This window comes from Penicillium riverlandense, assembly GCF_028828495.1.
Source record: "Penicillium riverlandense strain IBT 135883 chromosome Unknown utg000011l_segment0_segment0, whole genome shotgun sequence".
NCBI lineage: Eukaryota > Fungi > Ascomycota > Eurotiomycetes > Eurotiales > Aspergillaceae > Penicillium > Penicillium riverlandense.
Genome location: NW_026643201.1, coordinates 187,562 through 213,460, shown reverse-complemented (window position 1 = coordinate 213,460; position 25,899 = coordinate 187,562). Strand labels below are relative to the sequence as shown.

Sequence of the window (25,899 nt, the reverse complement as noted above, 5' to 3'; positions counted from 1 at the left end):
TGCGAAGAGCTATTGCCGCCTTGTCCGTGAAAATCTGGAGGTTTATACCCCACACCATCTTTCTTGGATAGTCTGTTCCGCCTTTACATGGCATTCCGTCGCCATTCAATTGACTACACTGCTCCGATACCCGCTGGGTGGAACTTTTCATGACGAAGAAGATGTTAAAGAGACCATTTCGAAACTCTTCATGACCGACGTCATTTGGATCTGTTGTCCGGGAATTCCAGTTTGTGGGAGGGCGTTGCTGGCCTGTGGCGTGAGTTGGAGAGTAGAAGCCAACGTCTTTTGAATTTACAACACTTTTAAGGTGTTGCTGCTCTTAATTAAGGATACCTGACTGGCAAGCGTTTTACTCGGCCTCGGAACATAAGCCCCTCTACTATGCGGTCTGTTTCTTGTTTCGCGGTAGAAGCCTCCGAGTAAACGCAGTTATGATAACAAGTCGAGAACTAGCCGTCGCGGATAGGTACAATGGCTTTGTGGGTGCCCTTCGGACCATAACCACAATTTCACCCTCAGTGCTGGAAGTAGTTTTACCTCATCGACATCGCAACGCTAGGTGACGATAAATCGGGCGCCAAAAATGGCTACCACCAGAAATGTGCGGGGTCCACTCGCCAGAAGAACATGATAGCGGCCTCAGGCCATGGGATCGAGGACCCTTGTATGCTGCGCCTCAGACAGTCATACAGATTCCGCGCTCTTTCTCCTTCCCCTTCTCCTTCTCTTTCCTTTTGTTTTCTCAACACGAATCGCGTCACATCAGTTGGCATTCACACACTCCACCATCCCGGAAACAACACCCTCAGCCATGTCATCCGACTCGTACGCTGAAATATGCAAAACGATATATGCGCGAATTATGCGAAAGCTGGTGACAGGCCACGAGGAGAGACGTCGGTTTGCTCCGATTGGAGCTACTCAAGAAGTGCTGCAGCCCAAGATTCTGCGACGCTTTTTCCGCAGTCTTGAACTCGTTGCTGATGAAACAACGGACGAAGTTGATCTCAACGAGGACAGCCTGATAAAACGGATGGGCGAAAGAAATCTTTATAATTTCCTCGCGATTCTTATCTTTGCCTCCTGCACTATTGATGCCGCTCGAACATTCACTATCAAGCTCTTAGCTCGGAATTCATGGCCGGAACATCTTGGCACTCGACCAGCGGAGCGAAAAGAACTCATAGATTTGTTTGAGGAAGAAATTACGCCAGACCAATTTCTGTCCCAGCAGGCATGTTTTCACCCTGTCGTGATCGAAAACAAGAAAGAAGTCCAAATTCAAAGCTTGGACCGTCAATGTCTCCCTTATTTGGAAGAGAGGTTGCGGGGGAAGGGGTCGTTTGGCACGGTTTACCAAGTCAAGATTGCCAAAGGTAATTTTCTCGACGCGGAATTTGGTGCAAACAAAGAGCCCAAGGACATTGCACGCAAAGACTACCAATTCAGCAAGAATCACCGACCGAAAGAAGAACACGAAATCATGAAAAAAATCCTAGCTTCTGATCGCACTTGTGCAAACATCGTCGACATCTACGGCAGCCTTGCTATTGGCTTGACAAAGTACATTGTCTTTATGCCCCTCGCCATTTGCGATCTCAGAGCGTACATGATGGAAGATCTCCGGATCGGACCCAATGCCAACATGGAGAAGACAGCGATCATACTCTCCGCCTCGGGGCTTGCAGGAGGACTGGCGTTTCTCCATCATGAGATGAGAACGGTGGAAGGGGAAGAGATGGTCTGTTATCACATGGACCTCAAGCCGAGCAACATTTTGATCTTCCTCGAGGGAAAAGAAGATCATCAGCAATTCATTTGGAAGATCAGTGATTTTGGCATGTCTCGTGTCAAGTTAAGGTCTAAAGGACAGAAAGGCACTCGCGAAAAGGATTTTGACAGCTGGTTCGTCCGCTTCCAGAAGCCACAAGATGCATCAGCTCCCTCCGGAACCTTGAACAGGCGGGGCGAGGGTACGTATCTGGGGCCTGAGTCTCTTGCTCCAACTCGAGATATGAGAACGGCCAACGATGTCTGGTCCCTGGGGTGTGTCATAAGCGTTGTATTCGCGTACTTGGAGGAGGGTAGATCGGGTGTGACCAAATACCAAGAGCAGAGGTTAGAGTATCGCAATGCGGAGGGATACGATCGATTCTTTATCGCCAACGCAAGATTCGGCTATCCAAAAGTGCACCCGGAGGTCAGTCAATGGCACCGCCATTTGATTAAGAAAGCGCGACAAAGGGACTCTAAGGAGGCAGACGCGGTGGAGTCAATGCTGGGCTATCTTGAGCGCAAAGTCCTCCTGCCGGAGCAGTCAAAAAGGTGCAACGTGAAGCAATTGCAGGCCAAGCTGGTCGAAACCTACCAGAAGTACAGGGACTTGAAGGACATATCGAATGAACATACACCGGAAGACCAATCTGGTATGAGCGGGGCGCCATGGAATAAGATCATAAGTAGGCAGCATCTGCCCTGGAAGCAAAATGGCCACAACAGGCGGAAGACACAACAATAGCCACAGACAAACCTTCACAACTCAATGATGCTCACGTCAATACTGCGTTCAAGTTCTCGGCTTTATTCATCCCAATATTAGCCACAGTTTCATATACTGTCAGCGGGGCGCTGGCAACTTTGAATATAGCACGGACGAACTGCCAGCTACCCCGACTGAGCTTTCTGACGGGGGTTGGCGACGAATGTGGACAGTCTCAAACCAGTGCTGCCTATGTTGCGATTGCTTTGAGTTCCAAGATTCCGCACCTGGCAGACATTTTCAACGCCTTTCTCGTATTCACATGCATTTCCTGCGCGGGTACTAATCTCTACGTCGCTTCACGAACATTATTCGGTCTGACGAGTCGCTTGGATGGAGGCGAAGGTCAGAGGTGGTGGTTGCGTGTCCTTGCGTGGTTTGGCAAAACAGACCGCCGCCGGGTTCCCTTGCGGGCTATGATATTCTCTGCAATTGCATTCTGGTGGGTTCCTTTCTTGCAGCTAATCGGTGGAACTGGCCACACGCAATCCTCTGTAAATACGGTAAGAGTTCCGCAAGCCTTAATTTTGGCCCGCACCTTGAAGCTGAGTCCGACCAGTTCGTGGAGGTACTAAGTCAGATGGCAAGTGTTGGCGTGTTAAACGTTTGGGCTTGCGAGTGTCTGGCATTCATTCGCTTTTACCATTGGTGAGTCAAAGGTGTTGTTTGAGGTTCCGTCCACATTGACAGGGAAATGCGATACTCATAGCATCCATCGACATCGCGAATACCTCAAACACGAAAATATCGCTCAGGTTCTGCGCTGGAGCGAAGATGACCAGAATGAATATCCATACCGCAGCTATGGGCAGCCATTTCTGGCATATCTAGCCTTGCTGGGCTGTATTTTCGTCTTGTTTGTGGCAAATGGAGCTGCCTTATGGAACGGATTCCATCGCCTGCCATTCCTCTCATCGCACTTGACTGTAAGGGAAAAACGTCCCCGATTGCAAATAATATCGCTTACATCTGCTAATAAAGATATCTGTTTTCAGATTATTGCGTTTGTTGGACTGTGGATATTTTTAAAAATTCAAAGGGAGGCTAAATGGTCATTGGTTGATCTTTCGCGTCCTGAGCAGGTCGTCATGATATTCAGGCATTTGCACGACATCCGTTTGAGTGCAACGCAGTCATAACATTGACAGCCTCAAGGGATAAGATTATACTGTTTAAGTTCTACCTCGGTATATACTTTACCTACAATGTCACATTATTGGCATCTCTGGGATCTACGGGCTTCTAAAGACATCAAAAGAGTACTCTTGAAATATGGGGATAGCCACAGGGCTTACGGCTCTAGGAAATTTTTCAAATATGAAGTGACGATAAGCACTATCAGCCAGTAATAACTTTATTAGGGGCAATGAGGGTGGTAAGTCAGGTTGGGTAAAGTGAGATTCTATCAACCATGGCCTCGGTGTACTCTTCTAAAGACGTTAAGTTCGATAGGTGGGTGGTACGAGAGGTGGTAGATTGACGGTGGCTAAACTATGGCTTACGTAGACTGAATCCAACAGTCAGAGAAACGCGAGATTCTCCATGGCCGTCTGTTTATTGCCTTTAAGGTTGTCGAACATGGATGGTTGCATTTGGCAAAGGCGGGCAAATTAGTAGTAATCTGTCCTATAACCGACAACCAGCCTTTCCCAGAGGAATGGGTGCATGTTAATACGCACAAGAAAGAGATGATTTACGCCAGCGAAACCGACCGAGATAAAATAAATGGAGGAAGCCAACCTCAGGCTCAGTCGAATGAGCGGAGACGAAGTAGCCAGTGCAATGGCACTGTTGGATCTAGGGGTTAAATTTGACTACGCGCCGGAGATGACCCCGTTAACGGAGATATATGCCAGTGAGGGCAATTTTTCACTGAAGGCATGTGAGAGTTACAAGTTGCGCGTGTAGATGGCAGTTGTCATGCCTTAGCGGAGAAATGCTGGTGTTTCGCTGCATTTGGAAATTGTGCAACGGGTGCTTGCGGGGCTCGTTAAATCCGTCATTGGCCAGAAGCAAGGCCGATGACGAAAACCACTTTGAGCTTTTAGTTTGATAATCTATACGGAAGTATCGTTACGGCTGTCGCGTTCCAGACATTCTGAAATCCAAATTATTTTCAATGACACCGTCGGCACCATCATCTATTTATCATCAGGTGTGGCTTTTGATGATGTTGGCTTCCTATAAAATCGCACCACAAATTCAAACAAGCAATATTCACTCACTTGGATTTGTCTGCAAGAAAATTGCTCTTTTCGCAGCCACTCCCCCACATTCATCGCTGCCACCTGATATACGTCATACCCACCGCTTCTTGTCCATGGTTATATGAATGGCCGCTTGCAACACTCGAAAAAAACAAGTATATATATAACAGATTGAATGATATATGTGTGACGACCCAGAAGTCCTGCGTGCCGGTTCTTCAATAGTCTACTTCTACAGACCGGAGGCATTGAGGAAACGTCCGATGAAGGCTTTGTTACTTTAGCTGGGGGCCATTCGAGGAAGCAGCCAGGAAAAGGTCATCGCTGAATTCCAATCTAGCTCCATGGCTTCCAGCATCTCAACCCTCGTTTACTCATACGCCCAACAACTCGCACTCCATTCCCTAAGTCGGATCTCGGGTGCACAGCTCAAGGTTATTCTCCAGTATCAGGATCCTCCAGAAGTGATCCAAGTAGGAATTATTGATGGCCCTGAGGAGCCCGAATCGACAGTTACGCTCATTGTCCGAAATCCTAACCTGTGGATGAGGATTTGTTCGTGTTTTGACCTGGTACGGCACAGTTGGTTGTATCTAAACGTCGAGATGTTATCACTAACCAGGTCCATCGTTTCAAACAGGGGTTTTCAGAGGCATATATATTCCAGGAAGTCGATTGTGACGACCTGGGTCAATTATTCGAGGTATGTGCAATCATCGGCATGGCCATGGATCATTCATACCCCCAGACACTTTTTAAGTCAATCTAACAGCCAGAGTAGATCTATATCAAAAACAAAAGCCGTTTGGGCTCTGGAAAGCTTATTTTTCAGCTCCTACCTCGTCTTGCATGGCTTTTCCAACCTTCGAACAGCATCCAGGAAGTCCGCCAAAATATCTCATCGCACTATGACGTCTCCAACAAACTCTTCGCTGCATTCCTCTCCCCAGACATGAATTACTCCTGCGCCCACTGGGAAGGCGATCCGCTTGAATCACTGGATTCAGCGCAGAACCGCAAAGTCAGAAATCTTCTACGCAAAGCTCAGATTTCATCCTCACACCATGTTCTAGATATTGGCTGCGGGTGGGGGGATTTGGCTATCAAAGCGGCTCAGACAACGGGCTGCCGAGTGACGGGATTGACCCTCTCAGACAAGCAGAAGAGCCTCGCAGATCAGAGGGTTAAAGAGGCTGGACTGGAGGACCGGGTGCGCATACTCCTTTGCGATTATCGAGACATTCCTGGACCAGATAACAATGGTTTATCTTATGACCGAGTGATCTCGGTAGGAATGTTTGAGCATGTCGGCCCTGAGTACTTGGATCAGTACTTTGAGATCATCTCTCGGGTTCTGCATCCTACTCATGGGTTGATGGTTATCGATGGGATCACCATGACCAACATGGTTCGTATATAACTTCTTGCATCGAATTACTGTCAAAGTAAATTAACGAGTTCGCTCACAGCTCCGCGAGACCAAATCCAATGTCCCGACCTTCATCGGTCGCTACATCTTCCCGGGGGGTTACCTACCAACCATCCACATGCTCCTCGATTCCCTGCACCAAGGCTCTACCGGAAGCCTCGAGGTAACCTCCGTCCAGAATATCGGACCCCATTACGGGAAGACATTGTGGGCATGGCGAAACAACTTTCTTCGCAATTGGAAAACAATCGAATTGGACTATCGTGCCGAACACCACGATGCGTCGGATTCAGAGGTAGAGATGTTTCGTCGACAATGGTTATACTATTTTATTTACTGTGAGTCGGCGTTTCGTGAGAGGTTACTGGGGAATTATATCATTGCTGCGGCGAGGACACCAGAGCCGATAATGAAGTTTGATGCTAGCCTTGGGCGGATGCTTGAGATCTAATTGATGGACAAGAGATGTAATATGATATACCGAAATCGCTCCATTCAGCCCATCCTTGTAGTATAATTACTGTTCTATCCTCGGCTCCGGCCCAAACGCATAGTACCGAAGTCAGCAGAAAGCTTTCGTCCAACAGATTCGAGTCAACGTACAAGCATGGCATCGTCACATGAACGGTGCACAGGCTACAAATATAATGCAAACCGACATTCGAAGGACCCAGTCTTTTCCGCGGAAGTACTCTTAGACGGAAGCAATGACCACCCGCATGCATGCCTAGAAATGTCTGGTTATTCCAGTTACTCCGCTAAAGTATCAAGCCAGCCTTTCTGAACATTTCAAAGCTCTCCAGCCACCCCTGAATTGGATCCCTGTTCCCTTCAAAACCTGTCTTTCGCAACCTCGTCAAGCTCATTTGCCGGTCGAAAGTCAACCAGTATCCCACGCTGTCCAATTGCCGACTACCAGCACCAACACCGCCGCTGGCAGCATTTAAGTGTCCGCACTTAGCGAACGTGTCTTTATGTTTTGCGACATATTCTCCGGGAGTCAGGCTTGGGATGGTCTGAGGAAGTTCGCCAACTTTCAGACTACCCTCTGGAGCTTGCGAGTTCTCTGAGGGTCCCACACCCACAAGACCGAACCATCTCGCGAGCTGAGGCCAGATCTCACCATATTTGCAAGGTATCTCGCTATCGGCGATATTGAATAGCTGTCCCTTGCCGCATGTCTCAGGGTTCATTGAGGCATATATCATGAAGCGGGCGAGAGTCTTGCTAGACACAGGAGAGAACAACGAGTTGGCACCGGCAACATTGCCAGGGAAGGGCACCTCAACGGCACCTGCTTTGGTGACTCGCTCATCCGGATCAACACCTTGGTTATAGGCGTACAGCGAAAGATACTGAGCCCAATGTAGTGCTAAACTAAACTGGGAACCATTTGGTGTGAAGCCGATCTTGATTAGGATTAGTTATGCTCTGGTGGGTAAAGAAAGTCTTACAATTGCATCCGGACAGACTTCACACCATGTCCAGTCCCTTCCTTCACTCGCTTCACTAAGAAGCTCACGGTAGGCCGGATATACGACCGTCTTCGCATAATCAGGTGGCAGATTGTGCACCATATCCTCCGTCAAGGGAGGCGTGAATGATTCCCCAGGGGCATAAATGCCATAGCCCTAGATAATTAGCAGGCTGTGTTAAATTGGTTCTCCGTGGTATCTACCCTTGTACCGCCGGTAAATGCCACAAACTGCAAGTTGGGACTAATCAAGTTGTGCGCGTCGATGACATTCTGAAACATGCGCCGATTGGTCGCGACTTCTTCGATATCGTCATCAATAGCGGTGAATACTTTGAATAGTCAATTTCGTGTGAAGTTTGAAGCACCTCTGAAACGGCCAGTGGCATACCTAAGTAATATATATGGGTGACTGTTCGAACGTCCTTGACTTTTTGCTGCAGAGAATCTGCCAACGTGGGCCCATCCCCACACCGAAGGTCAATGCCTGATACAAGCTGTAATTCTCGGCGGTTATCGGGTTCGGGCCAATAAGTCCGAGACAGATCGAGCGGGCGGTTCGTGACAGCAGTAACTTTAGAGAAAGATCCAGCGTAGGGGTGAGAACCTAAGAGCTGGTCTACTAGAGCCCACCCAATCAGACCCGATGCGCCAAAAACTATGGCGTGATTTGAGCCCTCGGCCATGGTGGATGTCCGTAAATCGAGATATTTGATTATCTCCTCCCAGAAAGCCGCATTTTTGTTTCTTAAATCTGAACGGTCAGATTCAAGTGACTAAGCGGGCATTGTCTGATTTGACTTTGTCCAAATTACTTCGTGATGAGCCTTCGTGAGTCATTATAGTGACCCCACACGTTTGGGACTGGTCGACGTGGTGTGTTGATTTTCTCATCTATAGATCGACAATCGCGACGCATTCCTGGGTAGTGGATATATAGGGCTGCCCCTGTTATAGACCAGAACATGTCCCCAGAAAACATACTAACCAATCCTATAACCAACAAGAAGATAGAAAGTAAATTACCCTCACACAAAACACATAATTATCTATTTACTCCCCGTCTCCTTCCACGGATATGAAACTGGATCTTCCTTGCGCACCCAAATCTTCGACTTCTTCTTGTTAACCACATGCTCCACAAACACCTCGCGCGTGTACTGCGCCTTGAACTTCCGGATCCAGCGTGGGTCCCACAGCTCACTTGCAATGCCCAGATCCTTGCAGCAGCGCACCAGCGCGTTGGAGCGACATCCCTCCGTTGCGGTGGGAATGCCGTCAGGGGAGAAGTAGTCTTGTTCACCGCGGGCGACAGAAACGAGTCTTTGATTTGAGGCTGTGTTAGCATTCCTTGCCTCGAACTCAAACAGATCAGAAAAAGAGAAAACTCACCGGCCGTTGCAGACAAGCGCATACTCCCTCGTCACGGTTTTATTGGTTACAATACTCTCTCCCCGTGGCGCAAGACCCCATCCACCCGGTCCAAAGGCCTTGTTCAATATCCGGCGATACTTGATCTCGGGGAGGTAGACGATGCCATCGGGCTTGATCTCGACGTCTTGTGGATCCATCTCTGCAAGGAGGATATCTGCTGCTTCTTTGGAGAAGGGCTCCGCACTGAGTCCGTGAAACGACCGCGTCCAGTCGATCTTCTCCTCGGGGGCGTTTTCCAGCTCCAGCGGCTTGTCGTCCAGCCCCGTCTTGGAGATGCTGTCGGCTGTTGGGCGGTTCGGGATAGGGGTCGTTGTGCGCTTTGTCGGGGTATCTGCTGGGGTGGTTTCTTTGCGCTCTGTTGAGGGGGGCGTGGGTGGAGTTTGGGTGTTTTGGTATTGTCTGGGGGTGTAGCTGAGCGCGCGTTTCGCGGTGGAACTGGTCAATGGTTGAGGGAGAGGGTTGCGCGGGATTCGAATGGTTCGCGATAGAGTCGCAGAGCGTTGAAGGGCATCCATTGCCCGCCAGGGGCGGCATCTGCTTAGGGAGGACATGGTTGGTGCTAGGGAAGAAGCGGTGCTGTGAGGTGAAGTTGGAGCTAAAGGAGAGCTGGTCACGTGGTGCAAAGTACATGGTCTATAACCTGTATGCAATTAATGGGAAAGAAAACGGCATTTATTCCTTAGGTAAAAGGTAAACAGAAATGGTATTGTGAAAGGTATCAATTATGCATCCTTGGTCTGCGTCCGCTGGTCGTTGCCCTGGCGCTTCCAACACTCGCGGAAGGCTTCCATCTGCATTGCTCGTCAGTGGATGACAATCAGATTGTGAGAGTATGCAAGGATTTCAACTGATAATCATGAAGGAAACAGTCTGGGAAATTCTTCAAGCAGACTAACAGTCCATGCCAACACCTCACCTCGATATCGACTCACCTCGTTCTTGCACTCCCGCCAGTCCTTCTTTGCAAAATAGCAGTCATTCATCTTGTCCTGCTCAACTGCAACCGATCAGCAGTTGGTTCATGCCATGACATCTTGTTCGAGGCTCACCTGCGCACCCAGTGCTGAAGATCCGCTTATCCCTGCGTGACAGATACTCGTCAGCTCACGCCCCGAACCATCTGCAAAGGACCCAATTACCACTCATCCGGCTCATCATCATCCTCGGTCGCCTCACGAGGCTGCTCTGCATTGTTCGACATGGCAGGAGTGGTAGATGACAGAGAAAAAAAGCGGCGGGCATCGGGTTGATGATCGACCGTCTGTATCTATCTTATCGGCGCCGCCCCGGCGATTTCTCGTCTCCAACAACAACTTACTCGGCAATGGCCACGCCCACGGGCAATGACGCCAATCTAACAGGCAAAAGACTCAATGTCCTCGTTTATTCTGGTTCGCTCACCCACTCCGCTTGGCAACTTAGTCGTTTTCTGACCAGCAATGCCTCGCTGGCTACAGGAAACGGAACCACCGTCGACTCGGTCCGCCACTGCCTCTACACGCTGCGCCGCCTGCTCGCTCCCCACTATGCTGTCATCCCGGTCACCGGTGATATGCTCCTGAAGGAGCCATGGATGGCTACCTGTGCCCTGCTGGTGATCCCCGGTGGCGCGGACCTGGGGTATTGCCGCACGCTAAACGGTGCGGGGAACAGGCGCATTGCACAATTCGTGCGCCGTGGCGGAAGATACTTGGGTCTGTGTGCTGGTGGCTACTATGGGTGCAAGCGCTGCGAGTTTGAGGTGGGTGATAAGACAATGGAGGTTGTTGGGGATCGAGAACTCGGCTTCTTCCCAGGTACCTGCCGTGGTGGTGCGTTCCCGGGCTTCGTCTACCATAGCGAAGCGGGGGCACGGGCAGCAGACCTTGTCGTCTCGAAGGAGGCGCTGAGTTCTGGCACTGTTCCGGAGCACTTCCGGTCCTACTACAATGGCGGCGGTGTCTTCGTCGATGCGTCCAAGTTCGCGGACCAAGGCGTCGAAGTACTAGCCAGCTATAGCGAGAAACTCAACGTCGACCCTGGAGATGGTAGCGCAGCTGTGGTCTACTGCAAGGTTGAGGACGGGGCAGCCATTCTGACAGGGCCACACCCAGAGTTTGCTGCTGCGAATCTCGACCCGAAGGCTGACGGATCGGAATTTGCGGGCGTTGTTGACGCCATTGCCGCTGACGACAAGGAGCGAACCGACTTCCTGAAGGCTTGTCTGTCCAAACTGGGCTTGCAGATCTCCCAAGACAACCCGACAGTTCCCTCGCTATCTTCTTTGCATGTGTCTGGCTCGGACCCTGAGGGTCCCTTGGAGATTTTGGCATTGATGGCAGATGCCTTGACTAACGAAGGGGATGTTGAGTATCTCAAAGACGAAACCGACACTTTCCGCATTGAGCGACCTGGCACTTGGAACTTGAGTGACCTGGAAGCATCTCTGCCGGCTGAACCGGCTAAGAAGGACGAAGGAATCGTCGACTATCAGGCCATTATCAAGCGACTTGTGATCCATGACGACCTTCCGTCCTCGAAGCTGACACCGTATTTCAATCACCATGCATTTTACGCCAACCTTCGCCACTACCAGTCTGAATCCCGCGAAGGAGCCTCGCAGTTTGGGTCCAACCTTCTCTACGGGGAGGTGTTGACCAGCACCAACACGATTCTGGAGAAGTAAATCTTGCACACTTTCAGTTCTTGCAATATCAACTGACCAGCCGCAGAAACACGAAGCTTCTTCGCCGCCTACCACACGGGTTTACCGCCACAGCAACTGTCCAGGTTGCCGGACGGGGCCGGGGCTCAAACGTCTGGGTCTCTCCTGCTGGCGCGCTGATGTTTTCGACAGTCGTCCGTCATCCGATCGAGAAGATCCAGTCTGCGCCAGTGGTATTCATTCAATATCTATCTGCCATGGCCGTGGTAAAGGGCATCAAGAGCTACGCCAAGGGCTACGAAAATATTCCCGTGAAGATGAAATGGCCCAACGACATTTGTACTAGCCATCTCTTTCCCTCCCCGCGTGTCCATAAGATTAACAAGTCTCGCAGATGCACTCGACCCCGCCGACCCAGAACAAAAACGCTACACCAAAATCTGCGGCATTCTCATCAACTCCCACTTCATGGCAAACGAATACATCTCCGTGGTTGGGATCGGCCTCAACGCCACAAATGTTTCCCCGACAACAGCATTAACAGCATTAGTATCCCGCTACGCTGGCCCTGCCACCGCAGCCGCATCGCCCGTGACACTGGAGAAACTCCTTGCTCGCATCTTAACCACCTTCGAAGAACTCTACACCCGGTTCCTGCGCACGGGCTTCGACCACGGCTTCGAGACCATGTACTACGAGGACTGGCTGCACATGCACCAAATCGTGACTCTGGAGGAAGAAGGCGGCGCGCGCGCCCGCATTCAGGGCATCACCCGGGATTATGGCCTTTTGCTGGCACAGGAGCTAGGGTGGGGCGATCGGCCGACTGGACGGGTGTGGCAGTTGCAGAGTGATAGTAATAGCTTTGATTTCTTTAGGGGGTTGGTGAAGCGGAAGGTGTAGGTCTGAAGCCTGCTGAGAGTCACTTAGTTTGATAGATGCTATATGTTACCCGGTGCTTGTGTACTACTGAAAAGCCTCTATCTACACACTTCTTCTCCACTCCCTCGCCTCATATTCTTCACTCTCTTCTTCACTTTTTTCATTATGTCATGAGAAATAAATAAAAGAAGACGTCTGGACCGACGACAGAAACCGAGTCCTCCTCCCAATGGAATGTACGTCTCCCAGCTCCAAGCACAATCAAATCATCTATACCAATCCAACCAACCCCAGTGATTCATCAACTACCCAAGACAATAACTAACCGAATCACCCCCAAAGCTCACCCTCTCCATCCATCTCATCAGCAGCAGCAATAGTAACACTCCGCGTCGGTGCCTCTTCGCCACTCACGAATCCATCCTCAGCACATCACCCTGCTTCGCATCGCGCTTCTCTTCTTCTTCACTCTGTTCTTGGCTCTCTCCTTTGGCCTCTACTCTTCATCTACAATAATCTCACCGCGTATACCTTCGCCTGCTCAACTCTCATTTTCTCTACTTCCATCTTCTCTTCTCTTCTCTTGATCTCTTCGCCTCGATACCTGTCATCTCAGCTACTCTTCCTATCGACACTCTTCATCTCGAGACTATTCGATCAAGTTGTGATACTCTTCGCATCGGCACTATCAGCCTGAATACGCTTCTCCTCGACACGCTTCACTTCGCTCAGAACCTTCCGTCTCGACTCGATTCTTGACGCCTTTACCTTGAACCACTCATCATGTCTTTCATCGACCTACCAAACGAGCTTCTATGTGCTATTGCCAAAGATCTCCACAGAGAGAAATCAATCAGTGCACTGGCTCGAACAAATCGCTTTTTCTTCTCGGCCTTGAACGGCTACCTCTATGCGCACAATGTTCGGCACCACAATGCTTCTGCACTCTATTGGGCCATTGGAACGGGAAATACAGGTACTGCTGCAAATTCTATCTCAAATGGAGCAAATATCAACGCTCAAAACTCACGAGCTTTAACTCTCGCCCTCTCCAGCTACCAGTTCAACATGACTCTCTTCCTTCTCGAATCTGGGGCTGACCCCAATTGCACATTATCCAACGGCGAAACTCCCCTGTGGATGGCCATCTGCATCAGGCTCAAGAAGTTTGCCGAGGTCCTGCTCAACAATCGAGCCGATCCAAACATCAGAAACCATCTAGGAGAGACTGCACTATTCCAGGCGGTACGGTTTAGCTATTTGCCAACAGTCCGTCTTCTTATTGGTTCTCCAAAAGGTGTGGACGTGAATGCTATCGACAACAGTGGCCTGACACCGCTACATGCTGTCATCCTTGCCGAGCGAAAGCCTCTGGGGTTCAGCTACGCTCGTCGCAGGATCTTCAGTTTGCTTCTGGAACGCGGTGCCAATGCGGAACATGCCGACAACGATGGCACGACACCGCTCGTTCGGGCTATACGCAATGGCAATGAGGATGCCGTCAGACTATTGCTTCAGCACCAAGTCGACCTCCAGCGTACGGACCAAAGCGGCAAGACTGCATTGCATGCTGCAGTTGAACAGGGATACACATCTCTCGTCAGATTGATCTCCGGCTACGGTGCAAATATTGAAGCCAAGGATGTCCAGGGCAGGTCGCCATTGCATCTCGCCGTTAGTCTTCATCAGCATGACATTTTCGCCTTTCTGCTTTGCAAAGGTGCTGATCTAGAAACGAAAGATGCTGAGCTCCGGACACCTTTACATACTGCAGCTGGGTCTACATATCTCAGTATGATTCTACTTGGTAGGGACGTAAATGCATGCGTCGCCGATATCCAAGGAATCACCCCCTTGCATCTCGCCGCCAAGGCTGGTAACGAACTTCTTGTCAGGCAGCTTCTTGATCTACGTGCAGACGCTGGGTATATGGATAAGCTTGGCATAACTCCGTTGCACATGGCAGCTGCGGCTCAGAGTGAACCAATCATTGAAGTTCTCCTCCGTCATGGTGCATACTGGAATCCTAAGGATATCGGAGGCTTAACTCCATCGAAATATGCGCCTCTCGAAGCTCGTGAATCAATCAAAAAATTTATTCGCAAAACGACTTTGAGACTCAAGGGTTCCCTATGAAGGGAAGGACGCGGCCGACTTTTGACACACCTCTCTTTTGTGACGGAGGCTCCGTGGATGGTGGAACGAGAAAGGAGAACGGGGATTTCATCTAACAAGATTTCAAGTATTTTCAGTCGGGAAAATTAGTTTCTTCATCCTAGTGTGCATCTACTCACTAGTCCCAAAAAAAAGAATCAAACTTTTATCTTTTTAGTTTATCGAAGGTACCAAAAGATTTTGAATTGTCGGCGTCCGTTTTTGCTCCATTTCTGATTCTCCTTAGAGCATAGTGTGTGCGTGTTTCCCCGTTCGATGGCCTGTGAAAATGCAGAGGCATTGTGACAGCGAGTAGTGTTCGCATAAAGGTCGTCGATCGAGACCGAGTAGAGACATCGACTTGTTTGGCCGAGGGCACCACTGATCTGGTCTTATCTGGTGAGCTCTTCCGCAATCGCCAATAGAAGCTTGTTCGGGAGGTCGAGGAGAGACATTTTGAGTGTGTCGGGATAAAGTTTAGATAGAGGGCAAAGTCAAGATGAGATATAGTGGGAGCGTGGTGTTGGCCAGGAAAAGAAGAACGTGAGTGTGTGGGTGTCGAAGAAGAAGAGCGTAGAGAAAGAGGAAAGAGTACGTGAGAAGCCAATATAAACATACTCTGAATTTGAGCTTGCCACTGCTGTTCCCCACACCCTACATGACCTGGTCAACTCCCTCTTCTTTCTCTTTCTCGTCCTCTTCATCGTATTTACTACCATCCGTCACAAGCTTGGTAAACCACAATTGGTAGCGTAAAAGCCATTCAGAAACACCGTCCTCTGAAGCAAGACTAGGTCTTCGAATCCTGTAAAACCCACGAGTAGCCCAGATAAAAGGGATCTAGCGCCACAACAGGAAATAATGAAGCCATCCCAGCAGAATTCACAAAACAAATACAGAAATAAAACCAATATTGTCGAAACCCCGCGGACCCCCACATGTTGAATCACTGTACCCAGCTGGCATTGGCAACCCCTTTCGCGTCCGGCCTCAACTGGTTCCGTTCCGCGGGCCAAAGTGTTATAACAGTCTGTCTTACCCGGTATCACGGTGACCAGGGCTTCACTGTTTGATTGTTGAGTACCCATCATCTTCGCCACATAGGCCAATGGCCGTAAAGGCCATCCTATTATGTTCTGCCTCGATGTGCAGGAAGTGTCCGAACGAACCTGTTCGGTGCACGAATTTGGCTCAATGAAGCGCTTATCTTCGGAATCACCTGCCTGGTCGGAAATCTCCGCAATATAACAACTAGCTGAAATTGTGGCGTTCCCCCGCAATTCAACTTCCCGTCGAGTTCTGTTCAGACAAGAAAAAGGAAAAACCAGAAAACATGACACGTGTCTTTCTGTAAGGGTCTGTAGAATTTCCGTGGTAGCCGCAATGCTCATCGTTCAACAGCACAGGCGCCTCGGGATACATTGGCGGGGATATCCTGCATGTACTCGCATCTGCGCATCCAGAATATGAGTGCAGTGTCCTGGTGCGAGACAGCGACAAAGCGGCTGCGATCTCGAAGGCATATCCGGATGTCCGTACTGTTTTGGGAGATCTTGATTCTGCGTCGCTCATCGAAGAGGAGGCAGCTCAAGCCGATGTAGTTATCAGTGAGTCGGGTTGGCCTCGTATGACTGAAAGCTGCTCATTGACTATATAGACGCCGCCAGCAACAAACATATCGAAAGTGCCAAGGCAATTGCTCTTGGCCTGGCCCGGCGCATCGGATCCAGACCTGGTGAGCACATAACGCTTCAAGCTCCTGGAAATACACTGATTTGTTTTAGGTTACTGGATCCAAATTTCTGGGGCGACCGTCCTCACAATTCCCGATATTATCAACAAAAGTTTCGGAGAGGGACGTGAGCAAATTGTCAGTGATATCGATGATGCCGATGAAATTCGTGAAATCGTTCGTCAGAACGCTGACCGGCGAATGTTGGACAATTTCATTCTCAACGAGGTCAAGGGCCCGAAAACGGCTCTGATATTTGGACCGATGATCTACGGCCAGGCGCGAGGGCCGGTCAATCGGCGAAGCGTGCAAGTCCCTGAACTGGCAAGAGTCACCCTGCAGAACCGCGGTGCCGTGCAAGTCGGCAAGGGTGAAAGCACGTGGAGTAATATTCACATCTTCGACTTGACTGATATTGTCGTGCGGCTGGTTGAGAAGGCGGTTAAGGGTGAGGATAATGGTCTCTGGAATCAGGATGGGCTGTATTTCACGAGCAACGACAAGGAGAATGATCTGCTGGTAAGTTATCTACGATATATCCACATTAAAGTCACATGAATAATCCCAGCAGAGCTTTGCAAAGGTTTCGCAGCTTGTGGCTCAGGCGGCGCATAACCTCGGTCTGGCGGACTCGGCGTCAGTCAAGAGCATTAGCTATGATGAGGCAGAAAAACTATCTGATCATTCTGGTATCCTTTGGGGCACCAATGCACAGCAGCGCTCTCAGCGTGCTTTGCAGCTTTTGGGATGGGCTCCAAAGGCTGACTCTTTGGAAAAGGATATCTCCGCGATTGTCCGTGCTGAAGCGGTTCGTCTGGGTTTGTTGTAGATACAATTCAAAGATGGCTGGCCAAAGAGGGAAGTAAATCAACCAGACCTGAACATACCGTATCTCGAAATATCTGTCAATAAAATACTACTGTTTACTCGAAGGTGAGCCTTTCATGAATGGATACTGTTCTACTATATCCGGGCCCTCTATCGCCGCGCGAGACCCCCTTCGTCTAGGGCGAGACCCCTTCTTTTTTTTTCGAGGTAGTGGTCAAATGGCAATTTTACAATTTGATGTCTATTATGTACGAAGGCGCTTAGGTGTTCGGAAAAACTTCTCTCGGTTGACCAGGCCGCCTGGTTTCCAATACTCGTACTCAATCCACGCATTTTCTTGCACAGGATGATCAGTAAGTTGTATCATGCAATGACATGGGGATTCTAACCTCCATCTGCTCCTCGGTGGCCTCCAGATATGCCCCCAGTTCCGGATGCAGGGGCACGATGCCACATTCCTGAACATACTCATCCCAGTGCTTGAGGAGTTCGGTTAGTTTGCCATGGTTGGCATTGCTCCGCTCATGGATTTCCCCAGGATCATTTGAAAGAACATACAACAGCCAGCAATGTGGTGGTCCTTAGGACGCCGGAATGAAGACCGCTTTCCAAGAACCAACACGAATGGCAGCCCGTCCACAAAGCTCCCATCCTTGTACAAAATCCTTGGGGTGAACGGACTCTTCGGCGCCCTGTCAATGTCCGGTCAGCTTCTGCATATTATAATCACACCGACGAATCTTCACGCCTTGAGCCAGGGATGCATGCTCCTTCTTGGTAGGTCGGCGCTGGGTGCTTCACACCTGCCATCTCGAGAATTGTGGGGCCAATATCCAGGTATTCATTCTCTGCTGACGAATATCCTATTATGGAAAACCGGAAAACTCGTCTACGTAGTAGACTTAGGGGCTGCTAGTGGAGACGCTAAAATCCCAGTGTATTATCCGGTTAACTGCTACGCAGTACGGAGTATGCGATTCTTCGGCGTTCTCTACTTAAGATCGTGCTGAAGGCTTAACGTACACCTATTATCTAGGTGCTTCTTTGGGACGTATTTACCTAGACTGCATTTACATTGCCCACTTAGGGCCTTGGCATACACTAAATTTTAGTGGTTTTAATAACCCCCCGAAACAAAAGAGATGTCAGTATTGGGACCATAGATACGGTACTGGGAACTTTGGAATCTAGGTAATGAAATATAACAAGTATCGGGCAGAAGTACGGTAACAAGTAGCCGGATCGACACAAGACTAATCGCTGGTTCCTCCAGCTCTTAGGACTACGGGTTTTAACTATTGTTTGGTCCCGTACGTTCAGGTGAGCTCGGTTAATTGTGTGGTAAATACATGAGAACGGGCCGTCGGACTCAGATCGGTACATGATGTTACTCCGTAGTGCTTACTGAGGTACAAGACTAAGCCAGGGGAAACTTCTCTCGCCCCACTGTTATTGGGGACCAGACAGGGATCACTTGATAATTCGCATTCACTAACTTATGGAAATTGAAACGCTAGTAATTGTAAGCGATGAAAAGACTCTATGATTCTTAGCGCCTCAAAGTGCCTAATCGTAAGGCATTTTGCTGCTCGGTCAAAAGTTTCTTCACAAAAATCTACTAAGCGAGTTCGCGGATCCCTTCCAGTTAGTTCAACTGTCTCGGAAAATAATCTGCCCATTCATCCATCCTTGTCGTATCTCTCCCAAATTCTTCAGCGATGTCATTAGACCTCCATAAAGGTGCTTTTCCAGATGGAGAACAGGTCTTGGAACGTCCGCCGTTGGATATGCCATTTCTCTTGATTCTGGCTGGTTTGTGTGTTTGCAGTGTTTTCGTAAGTTGCGTCGATTCACACAAAGAGCGCACAGTATACATGAAGATCTATTGGACTGATGAATTCTAGGCTATACATGCAGATGGAAATATCGCTGCAACACTTACCGCCACTTCCAGAGAAGGCGGGGCCACAACTACGGTCCGTTGGAGACAAAAATGTCAAAGCCTTCTGATATTTGTCTTTCATCGCCTAGCAAAAGTTGCTTTGCTTTCTAAATTCCATTCAAATGACTCAAGCCTCATGAGTTGTTTTCTTTTCAATGCGATAGCAGAGCTACTCCTTTCAACACTAAAAGTAGCCAATGTGCACGTCATCATTTCACAGCATTCGAGAACCAAAGGCTCCAGAGGTTCGACGATTCGTCTGGTTTTCAGTGTGTCGGTATGGCTTAGGACTTTTCCAGCTGCTCTGCTATACAATGTATGCTCAAGCATATGCTTTTACGCTCCAATCTACTTTGCCCGTCTAGTGTTCTTCGAGATCGGTGATCTCGGGACTCACGAGGGCTTGAAATTTACAGTTGTCCTTGGATTAATTGCAGGTCTCTATTTTGGGACTGTCGTGCCGTCTTATGCTGTTTTTATCCGAATTGCTGCCGCCGAATTGTCGGGACAAGGAGATTCGAGAGAAAAAGCAGATACTTGTTCAAGTATATCTACGGCATGGCACAACTTCTCTCGTTCGGCTCGTATCAGATTTTTCAAGGCCCTCACGAGTACTCTGATGATGGAAATGTGCCTACTACTCGTTTTGGTTACATACGTGTTTGTACTCTTCCATCCTGCACTGCACCAGGACGTTGTACTTTTCTTTGTGAAATATGCTGGATAGTCTGGAATGAATAGAGAGAGAGACTGACATTAATTATGGCTCCTGGAGCTTCTCGCTAGACTCTAAAGGCAAAGCCCTAAGCGTCGAGATCTCGGCTCTGGAAGTGACTCTTGGTAGGAAGTAAAGTCACTGTTGTTACGCACAGGGGAGGCATTCTTAACTGATGTGACAGACCATATCTACCATTCCTTCTGGCTGTTATCTAGATTGCATGTATCTTAGTCTCCAATCATTGTTCATCTGTCAAGTCCGCTTGCACAATCAATTCTTTCTATCTAGCAGCCAGGCTATCCTCCAGTCTCATGTAATTCAAGCCACGATAGAGTTTTCTCCCCTATACGGACTTTCACATTGTCTTGCTGGAATGATGTCGGATTCTCGGCTCTTAAAGAGACCATTTCAAGGGTATTGAGATATGATTTTTGAGGTATATCCTTTCCTCTTTGTCTTTGAGAGAAACCCGACCGAGGAATTGCTCTTTATATCCAGGCGTGATCTAGTAGTCAGACAGTGAAGGACGCATAAATTGCGATAGTTTCAGAATTAAGGAACTAGATTCTAACTTAGCTAATGAAAATCCTAGAAAGTTGTGGCTACTTGTTTAGATAGGATAAAGCATATCCTAAATAGCGGTACATTATAGTGGTGCAAGTCGAGAATCGAGAAGCCAGCCACGATCAGTGAACAACGCACTGTCAATTGGTCCGAGGCTCAATACGATGAGCAGCCACAGCAGTACATAGGGCACTGGAAACAAACTTTAAGCTATGCCCTTCTTCACTAACTAATTCACTTTGAGTGTTGCCTTATCACCATGTTGGAAAACATGGTCATATAGGAAATGATCTCTCATCTTTTTCATAAGGCTAAAGGGGAGGACCATAACCTTAACAATCCCATTTGATACCCCAGGACTAGGAGAATGATGGACAAAGCATACGGCTACTTTGGTGCAACGGCACTACAGGCTCAAAACCCGGCTTTGACGACTACTAATGTTGACAACCTCGCTATGTTCATACTAGGTGAGTGAGAATCTCCACTATTGGCATGATTTCAACTTTATTAATAAAATTAGCACTTTACATGAGCGGATGTGAATGGGATAAGGGCAATGCGGGTGTTGCACAGAGTTTCACGAGCGAGGACGACGATTGCCCAGATGATGCTTAGGATTACGATGGATGTTAGAGTGGATGTCTCGTCTTTCGGGTCAGTACCCTTGTAGGTTCGATAGCTTCCTCATGTATGCTAGCAACGATCATGACCTAATGATCAGCCTTGGGCGTGGCTAGCGAAAATAGGAGAGCCGAACCATAGTCTTTCCATCATTGTTTAGAATTACTCCGTACGTATTCGCGCACATATCCTGATGTGGAGAGCTGGTAGATATCAAGAGTTCTCTAACTGTAATACAATATCGTCTCAGGAAGGGCGTTTCTGAATTGCCGCTCGGAGGGCGGCATCCACGTCCGAAGCTCGAAATCCAGGAGCTCGTCCGAGGACTCTGAGGTTGGTCAAAAGAACTGGGTATTGTTAGAAAACATCAAGGCCGGACAATAGTCGATATTCAGACTCACGCTCAAAAAAGCATTCCACATCCAGGACATATGCCGACGGAGTAGAGCCCCACGCCTCCTCCTCGTACACCGGTGGAGAGGCATAAAACTGGAACGCACTTTTCCCCGACGAAGAACCAAACAAATCTTCAGCTGTCGCCGAAGAAATATCTAGCTTCAAAGCAGAGCCGTTCAAAGCAACGCCTCGGTGTTCGAGGTAACCCTGGACATCATGACAATCAAACCACTTCCCATCCAGATCCAGTTCATGGAGCTGACTCGTCCACTCTTCTTTTCCATTTCGCCGGTCCCAATAATCGCTCTCCAGATCCGCAGTCCAATCCTCCTGCAAGACCCTGATCCCGCCACGGCGCAAGATATTCGACAGTCTGCGCAACACGCGGCCCGGTCTGCGGACATTCTCGGGGTAAAGGGGACAACCGTCCGGTCCACGGCGCGGGAAATGCGTCCCTGCACCTCCGAGAGTGTAGTACGGTGTTTTGGAAAATTCCAGCGAGCCCCCGATTTCTGACTTGATCAGGCGCTGATACGCCCGCTTCAATCCAGGGATGTCGTGGATACAAGTCAGAAGGCCGAAGACACGGCTCATCGCCATCGGGTCTGAGTGTGGATCGTTTATCCAGCGGTAGGTGTGTTCGAGGCAGAAACGCTGCAATCGTCGTGAGAGGTTGGATTCTTGATGGCTGTAGGTGTAGATTGTTGCTGTTGGGAGAAGGCGGTTTAGGAGGGGCGTATGAGATCTCGAGGGCGATAATAATAGTTCACGACCATTGTTATGGCCTTTATCATCCTTCACTGTATGTGATACTTGATATCCGAATATATCACTGAGACTGTCCGGGCTGTGCTCGGTTTGGGGACTGCCATCCTCTTCTGCCGTCCGAGTCTTGTCAATTTCAGCGAGAATCAGCTGCCGCGTTTCGGTCAGGTAATCAGTGCCCGGCTGAGCAGTCAGACTATCCGACTGAACAGGACCCAGGATGTTGGACACATTCTGCAGTGTCTGCTCCAGCATGGCCACCCGGGTCTTGAGGGACTGGATGGTGGCCTCTTTCTTGAGCCGGTACGTGCGCTGCGCACGCCGAACCTGCAGCCGCCGTTCCTGCCGTGCTAGTTAGTACCAAGCTCATCTTTAGTTTTAGGCAGTTGTACCTGGATAGCCGCCGCATCCTTCTCCGTCTCCAGTCTCGGGCGCCCCCGTTTCCGGGCGGGGCGATCCGGGAGCCCGGGGCCGTTTCTCTCTGGCACTTGCTCGATCTCTGCTTCTTTTTTTGATGACAGCTTTCTGCGTGGCCGAAGCGCCCGCCCTGGCTGTTCTTCATTCTTTAGACTCAGCTCCTCTGGTGGTGATGTGTGCATCCTTTGCCGCACGTCGTCTTCGCGCTCCTGGCGGGCTTCCCAGACCATTTCGAGGTAGGATCTTGAGGATAAGAGCGTATACCCCTCGTCGGAGCGTGGGTGTGGTTTCTGAGGTACAGGGGAGTTCATTTTCGGTGATGTGTAGGGGAGTTGGGAACGTCTTCGCTGTCCACGTCTTTAGTTGTCGTGATCACTAATCCCTAAATCCACGATCCTCTAGCCTCGGCCTAGTTTGGTCTGGACCCACTTACCTGTTTTGTATCGTGCTGTCTGTGGACCCTGTGCACAGAAGCTTTGACAATTGATTCTATTTCTACGTTCGATTCTATATATGGTGGATATACGGTAGGCAGGGAAGGAATAAGGGCGGGTCAACTGCGGAATCCAGCGGGTACCTGGTACATATTACCAAGATCTGGGTCCAGGGATGGTCTATGAATTCTCCCGATAAAACGGTCGCCAAATCCATGATCAACTTGGAACAGTAGATGCGGCTGTCAGAGAAGAATCGTATTTTCACACTTGGGCGATATCTAGCTTATCGAAGATGTCCTTTTGAAATAGCCTCGGCTTAGCTGTTGCCGACCCCACTAATGCTCCGTTTTGGGCATCCTCCCGCCTTCCAGTGTGGGACAAGAGTTCTGCAAACAACGTCAGACCCACCGACCATAAACTAAGCTACGTAGATGCATCATAATACGTCAATGGAAGGGATAAATTGCGTGGGCATCATTCCGTAGCGGTGTAGTCATTTACTTAACAGGTCAATGTAAATCTAGGCCCCCAACACGTCCGGCCTCGCCGACGAAGAGGTTGCTTGCCCCGAAGTCCGAGACCTCCTCATCTGCTCTGATTGGCCCCGGCCTCGAGCCTCAATCGGGCCTAGTCAACAATTACGGGGGGCCTGGTCACGCAGTGGGACATATAAAAGCGTGGAGCATGCTTGATTATTCTGACTACCAGCAGACACTCGCTTACCCGCTACCCGCGGCATCCCCTATCTGCAGCCCGCAGCCATGACACCCTCATTCCTGCTAAGCTTTGCCGCCGCGGCGCTCGCGCTGCATGTCATCCGCCTGCTATTCCTCTCATGGCAGCGGTCGCGACATGCTAAGAGCCTGGGCTGTGGCGCCGCTCCTATGTACCCTTTCAAGGATCCGCTAGGAATCAGCAACCTGATGCAGTCGCTGGCGGCCGATCGCGAACATGCCATCCCCGAGCTGGCTACGAAGCGCATCGAGGTGATCAGCAACCTCCAAGGCCGCTATGTCTCGACTGTTATACTCCGCAACCTCGGCCGCGATAACTTGTTTACGACCGATCCGAAGAATATCCAGGCTCTGCTGGCGACGCAGTTTAAGGATTTTGGGCTCGGACCTACCAGGCTTTCCAGTCTTCACCAGTTGCTGGGCACGGGAATCGTAAGTTTTGATGAATTTGTTGGCCAAAAAGGTCGGTGTGGCTGATACCACAATCATAGTTTACGGCAGACGGAGAGGAATGGTCGCGATCCCGCTCACTGCTCCGCCCTCAGTTCACCCGTGAGCAGATCAGCCAGCTGGATCTGGAGGAGGCACATGTGCAAAAAGCGATGCAGGCACTGCCCGTGGCGGCAGATGGTTGGACGACCCCCACCGATATCCAGTCGATCTTTTTCCGCTTGACCATCGACTCAGCAACGGAATTCCTATTCGGCGAGAGTGTAGAGAGCCAGATCGGTGCACTACAAGGCCTAAACCGGCCTGAGGACAAATTTGCCTCTTACTTCGACCGCTCCCAGTGGGTTGCTGCGCAGCGAGCCCGGTTCGAGAAGTTCTCTTGGGTAGTGGACAACAAGGAGACCCGGTACTCAGATGCGCAGGTGCATGCATTTGTAGACAAGTTCGTCAAGAACGCACTGGATGCGGTTCAGCGGGACAAGAAGCCCCTAGACGAAGAGAAGCCTGCTAGCTATGTCTTCCTCGATGCGCTAGTCGCTTCAACCCATGACCCAATCGAGCTGCGCTCCCAACTCCTCAACATCCTACTCGCAGGCCGCGACACGACCGCCTCCCTCCTAAGCTGGACCATCCAAATGCTCACGCGCCACCCAGCCGTCTTCCACAAACTGCGCGAGACAATCATCACCGATTTCGGCACCTACGCCGCTCCACACGATATCACCTTCGCCAATCTCAAATCCTGCCAGTACCTACAGCACTGCATGAATGAGGTCCTGCGCCTCTATCCCGTCGTGCCTTTCAACCGCCGCACCGCAATCCGCGACACGACGCTCCCGCGCGGCGGCGGCCCAGACGGCCTATCCCCTGTTTTCGTCCGCAAGGGCCAGAACGTCGCCTACAGCACCTACGTCATGCACCGCCGGCAGGATCTCTGGGGTCCTGACGCGAATGAATTCAAGCCCGAGCGCTGGATGGATCGGAAGGTTGGGTGGGAGTACCTCCCGTTCAACGGCGGTCCGCGTATCTGTATCGGACAGCAGTTTGCGCTTACTGAGGCGGGATACGTGATTGTTCGTTTGTTGCAGCGCTTCGATAAGATTGAGGATGTTTATCCCGATCGCAAGATCCGCGGCGCGTTGACCCTGACTATGGCCCCAGCGGATCTGGTGACTGTGCGTCTGCATGAAGCGGATACCGCTTAAATGGATCCTTCTGACCGAGTATTTGATGCCCTTTTGGAATGGAATGTCGTTACGCCATTAATATAATTTTGCTCTTGGATCTTGTGTTATTTAAAGGTCCTTTAAATTGTATAGCCGCGTGTATCAATTGAATGAGCCCCCTATTATGGTAGAATGAAAAGTAGCCTACACCCGGATATATATTCCACGAGATATGTTCTGATGTTCTCTATTTAGCAGTTTTTTAAGACTCTTCAAGGTTCTTCTTCGGGACTTTGGTCTGTAGTATGTGAATAGTTTGCTGCGGTGCAATTATATATAAGGGCCACTTGACATGCCCCA

At 49.8% G+C, this 25,899-nt stretch overlaps 10 protein-coding genes across 10 annotated transcripts; 6 read left to right on the top strand and 4 right to left on the bottom strand.

Moving 5' to 3' along the window:
- Positions 1 to 814: 814 nt before the first annotated feature.
- Positions 815 to 2,521, top strand: N7474_010775 (uncharacterized protein; the record flags this gene model as incomplete). The annotated part of the gene is made up of 1 exon (XM_057202185.1): positions 815 to 2,521. One exon carries the CDS (start codon positions 815 to 817, stop codon positions 2,519 to 2,521), a length of 1,707 nt encoding a protein of 568 aa, XP_057047469.1.
- A 2,572-nt stretch (positions 2,522 to 5,093) lies between these two features.
- On the top strand, positions 5,094 to 6,629 carry N7474_010774 (uncharacterized protein; the record flags this gene model as incomplete). The annotated part of the gene is made up of 4 exons (XM_057202184.1): positions 5,094 to 5,321; positions 5,372 to 5,452; positions 5,531 to 6,157; positions 6,219 to 6,629. The coding sequence occupies 4 exons, from the start codon at positions 5,094 to 5,096 to the stop codon at positions 6,627 to 6,629; spliced, it is 1,347 nt and encodes a 448-aa protein (XP_057047468.1).
- Positions 6,630 to 6,936: 307 nt separating this feature from the next.
- Positions 6,937 to 8,338, bottom strand: N7474_010773 (uncharacterized protein; the record flags this gene model as incomplete). Its single annotated transcript, XM_057202183.1, has 2 exons — positions 6,937 to 7,560; positions 8,312 to 8,338. The coding sequence occupies 2 exons, from the start codon at positions 8,336 to 8,338 to the stop codon at positions 6,937 to 6,939; spliced, it is 651 nt and encodes a 216-aa protein (XP_057047467.1).
- Positions 8,339 to 8,701: 363 nt separating this feature from the next.
- On the bottom strand, positions 8,702 to 9,601 carry N7474_010772 (putative mitochondrial genome maintenance protein Mgm101; the record flags this gene model as incomplete). The annotated part of the gene is made up of 2 exons (XM_057202182.1): positions 8,702 to 8,975; positions 9,045 to 9,601. The coding sequence occupies 2 exons, from the start codon at positions 9,599 to 9,601 to the stop codon at positions 8,702 to 8,704; spliced, it is 831 nt and encodes a 276-aa protein (XP_057047466.1).
- A 207-nt stretch (positions 9,602 to 9,808) lies between these two features.
- Positions 9,809 to 10,287, bottom strand: N7474_010771 (uncharacterized protein; the record flags this gene model as incomplete). Its single annotated transcript, XM_057202181.1, has 4 exons — positions 9,809 to 9,877; positions 10,019 to 10,075; positions 10,136 to 10,160; positions 10,226 to 10,287. The coding sequence occupies 4 exons, from the start codon at positions 10,285 to 10,287 to the stop codon at positions 9,809 to 9,811; spliced, it is 213 nt and encodes a 70-aa protein (XP_057047465.1).
- Positions 10,288 to 10,410: 123 nt separating this feature from the next.
- On the top strand, positions 10,411 to 12,633 carry N7474_010770 (biotin--[acetyl-CoA-carboxylase] ligase BPL1; the record flags this gene model as incomplete). Its single annotated transcript, XM_057202180.1, has 3 exons — positions 10,411 to 11,747; positions 11,798 to 12,069; positions 12,125 to 12,633. 3 exons carry the CDS (start codon positions 10,411 to 10,413, stop codon positions 12,631 to 12,633), a joined length of 2,118 nt encoding a protein of 705 aa, XP_057047464.1.
- Positions 12,634 to 13,395: 762 nt separating this feature from the next.
- N7474_010769 (ankyrin repeat domain-containing protein) lies at positions 13,396 to 14,748 on the top strand (the record flags this gene model as incomplete). Its single annotated transcript, XM_057202179.1, has 1 exon — positions 13,396 to 14,748. The coding sequence occupies one exon, from the start codon at positions 13,396 to 13,398 to the stop codon at positions 14,746 to 14,748; it is 1,353 nt and encodes a 450-aa protein (XP_057047463.1).
- Positions 14,749 to 16,099: 1,351 nt separating this feature from the next.
- Positions 16,100 to 17,327, top strand: N7474_010768 (uncharacterized protein; the record flags this gene model as incomplete). Its single annotated transcript, XM_057202178.1, has 5 exons — positions 16,100 to 16,116; positions 16,168 to 16,373; positions 16,424 to 16,501; positions 16,551 to 17,017; positions 17,070 to 17,327. 5 exons carry the CDS (start codon positions 16,100 to 16,102, stop codon positions 17,325 to 17,327), a joined length of 1,026 nt encoding a protein of 341 aa, XP_057047462.1.
- Positions 17,328 to 21,420: 4,093 nt separating this feature from the next.
- Positions 21,421 to 23,063, bottom strand: N7474_010767 (bZIP transcription factor; the record flags this gene model as incomplete). Its single annotated transcript, XM_057202177.1, has 3 exons — positions 21,421 to 21,521; positions 21,576 to 22,677; positions 22,728 to 23,063. The coding sequence occupies 3 exons, from the start codon at positions 23,061 to 23,063 to the stop codon at positions 21,421 to 21,423; spliced, it is 1,539 nt and encodes a 512-aa protein (XP_057047461.1).
- Positions 23,064 to 23,950: 887 nt separating this feature from the next.
- Positions 23,951 to 25,578, top strand: N7474_010766 (cytochrome P450; the record flags this gene model as incomplete). The annotated part of the gene is made up of 2 exons (XM_057202176.1): positions 23,951 to 24,355; positions 24,415 to 25,578. The coding sequence occupies 2 exons, from the start codon at positions 23,951 to 23,953 to the stop codon at positions 25,576 to 25,578; spliced, it is 1,569 nt and encodes a 522-aa protein (XP_057047460.1).
- Positions 25,579 to 25,899: the final 321 nt, after the last annotated feature.